Source organism: Nilaparvata lugens, unplaced genomic scaffold, assembly GCF_014356525.2.
Source record: "Nilaparvata lugens isolate BPH unplaced genomic scaffold, ASM1435652v1 scaffold7713, whole genome shotgun sequence".
NCBI lineage: Eukaryota > Metazoa > Arthropoda > Insecta > Hemiptera > Delphacidae > Nilaparvata > Nilaparvata lugens.
The window spans coordinates 1-1779 of record NW_024093461.1 but is presented as its reverse complement, the minus strand read 5'-3'; the positions used below and the strand labels follow the sequence as shown (position 1 = coordinate 1779).

Sequence of the window (1779 nt, the reverse complement as noted above, 5' to 3'; positions counted from 1 at the left end):
TCCACTATTGCTGCCGAAAAATGAGCATGTATCCTCACTCATCATTCGACACATACATCTTCAAAATTGTCATGCTGGTCCCCGCACCACACAAGCAGCTGTTTGCCAACAGTATTGGATAATCTCTGCCCGCAATCAAGTTCACCGCATAATACATCAATGTGTCATTTGTAACCGCTTTTGCCGCACCAACCTACAGCAACGTATGGCCCCGCTACCTGCTGAACGAGTCACCGCCAATAGACCATTCAATTTAACTGGCTTGGACTTTGCTGGTCCTTTCTCATGCAAAACATCTTTATTGAAACGTACACAAACAACAAAAGGTTATCTGTGCATATTTGTATGTTTGACCACCAAAGCTACTCATCTAGAGTTCCTGTCCTCGATGTCTGTCAACAACTTCATCGCCGCTCTACACCGATTTATTGCCCGCAGAGGTGCGCCGCACACTCTATTTTCAGACAACGCTAAGACTTTCACATCCGCCGCAAGAAAAATGTATGAGTTAGAAAACCTCTTGAAGACGATGCCCTCTGAAGTGAAGTGCTTTCTGTCTAATTACGGCATAAACTGGAAGTTCATTTCCCCTTATGCTCCGCATCAAGGAGGCATATGGGAAGCCGCCGTCAAATCCGCCAAAACACTGCTACACTGCTGTATTGGGGACACAGCTCTTACATACGAAGAGTATGACACCATTTTCGTTAGAATTGAAAGTATTCTAAATAGTTGACCGCTTACAGAATTGTCCTCTGAACCTGCTGAAGCTGCCTCCGTGCTCACTCCCGGGCACTTCCTACTTAGCAGACCTCTTACCGCACCACCGCAACCCATAGAGACGAAGGAACTATTGGTTGCACGCCGCTGGAGACTTACAAACCAAATGACCCAATATTTCTGGAATCGCTGGTCCAAGGAGTACCTATGCACCTTGATCAATCGCACAAAATGGAAAACCGCTGAAAGAAACTTGCAACTTAACGATTTGGTCATAATCAAATCTGTCAACACCTCTCCTCTCAGCTGGCCGTTAGGCAGGATTATTGCGCTACACCCTGGTAAAGATGGACTAGTACGTGTAGTCACTATCAAATGCGCATCTGGGAACATTGTTCGAGACATACGCAAAGTTCCCGCATCATTTGAAACCTTCTACAAGTTACCGCACACACCGCATGAAAACCGCCTCGCTCACATCCGTGAGGATGTTATTGTCTACACCGCTGCTACTGTCTACACCGCCGTTCCTGTCTACACTGCTGTTTCTGTCTACACCGCTGCTCCTAGCTACACCTGTTCCTGTCTGCGCCACCTTTCTGGTCATTTGTGCAACGCTCTCACTGTGTATGTCACCGACCCGCTGGAGATTGTTTCCACCGCTATGAAAAACTGTTCGTTTTTGAGGGGGGGGTATGTTACCGCCATATAACTTCGGCAGTTTCCCTTTTATATCTGTCGGTAAGTTGGCTGTGTGTTTTGAATCAACCGCGCTCACCCATGGCCATCTAACATGCCACTGCCATCAGCCGCAATGATACCGCCAAGCCCATTGTAGATGGCACTGCTCTCTCTCTCGGCTTGTTTCACTCCCCACTTCCTCTTCGCCCGTCCCCGCTTGACAAGATGCTTGTTCTAATACGTGCACTAACGCTACCAATTTTTCCTCCCTTTGAAAGAACTTATAAATGTACGACCTCTTCGCTGCGACATGGGCCCATGTTTCCCCCCCAGCCAGTGCAAGTGATTTCTTATTACAATAACGTGCTACCGCCTACC

General features: G+C 47.6%; 1 protein-coding gene across 1 annotated transcript; it reads left to right on the top strand.

Moving 5' to 3' along the window:
* The first annotated feature begins 205 nt into the window (after positions 1 to 205).
* Positions 206 to 736, top strand: LOC120356723. Its single transcript, XM_039445698.1, has one exon. The coding sequence runs from the start codon at positions 206 to 208 to the stop codon at positions 734 to 736; it is 531 nt and encodes a 176-aa protein (XP_039301632.1).
* The last annotated feature ends 1043 nt before the right edge of the window (positions 737 to 1779 follow it).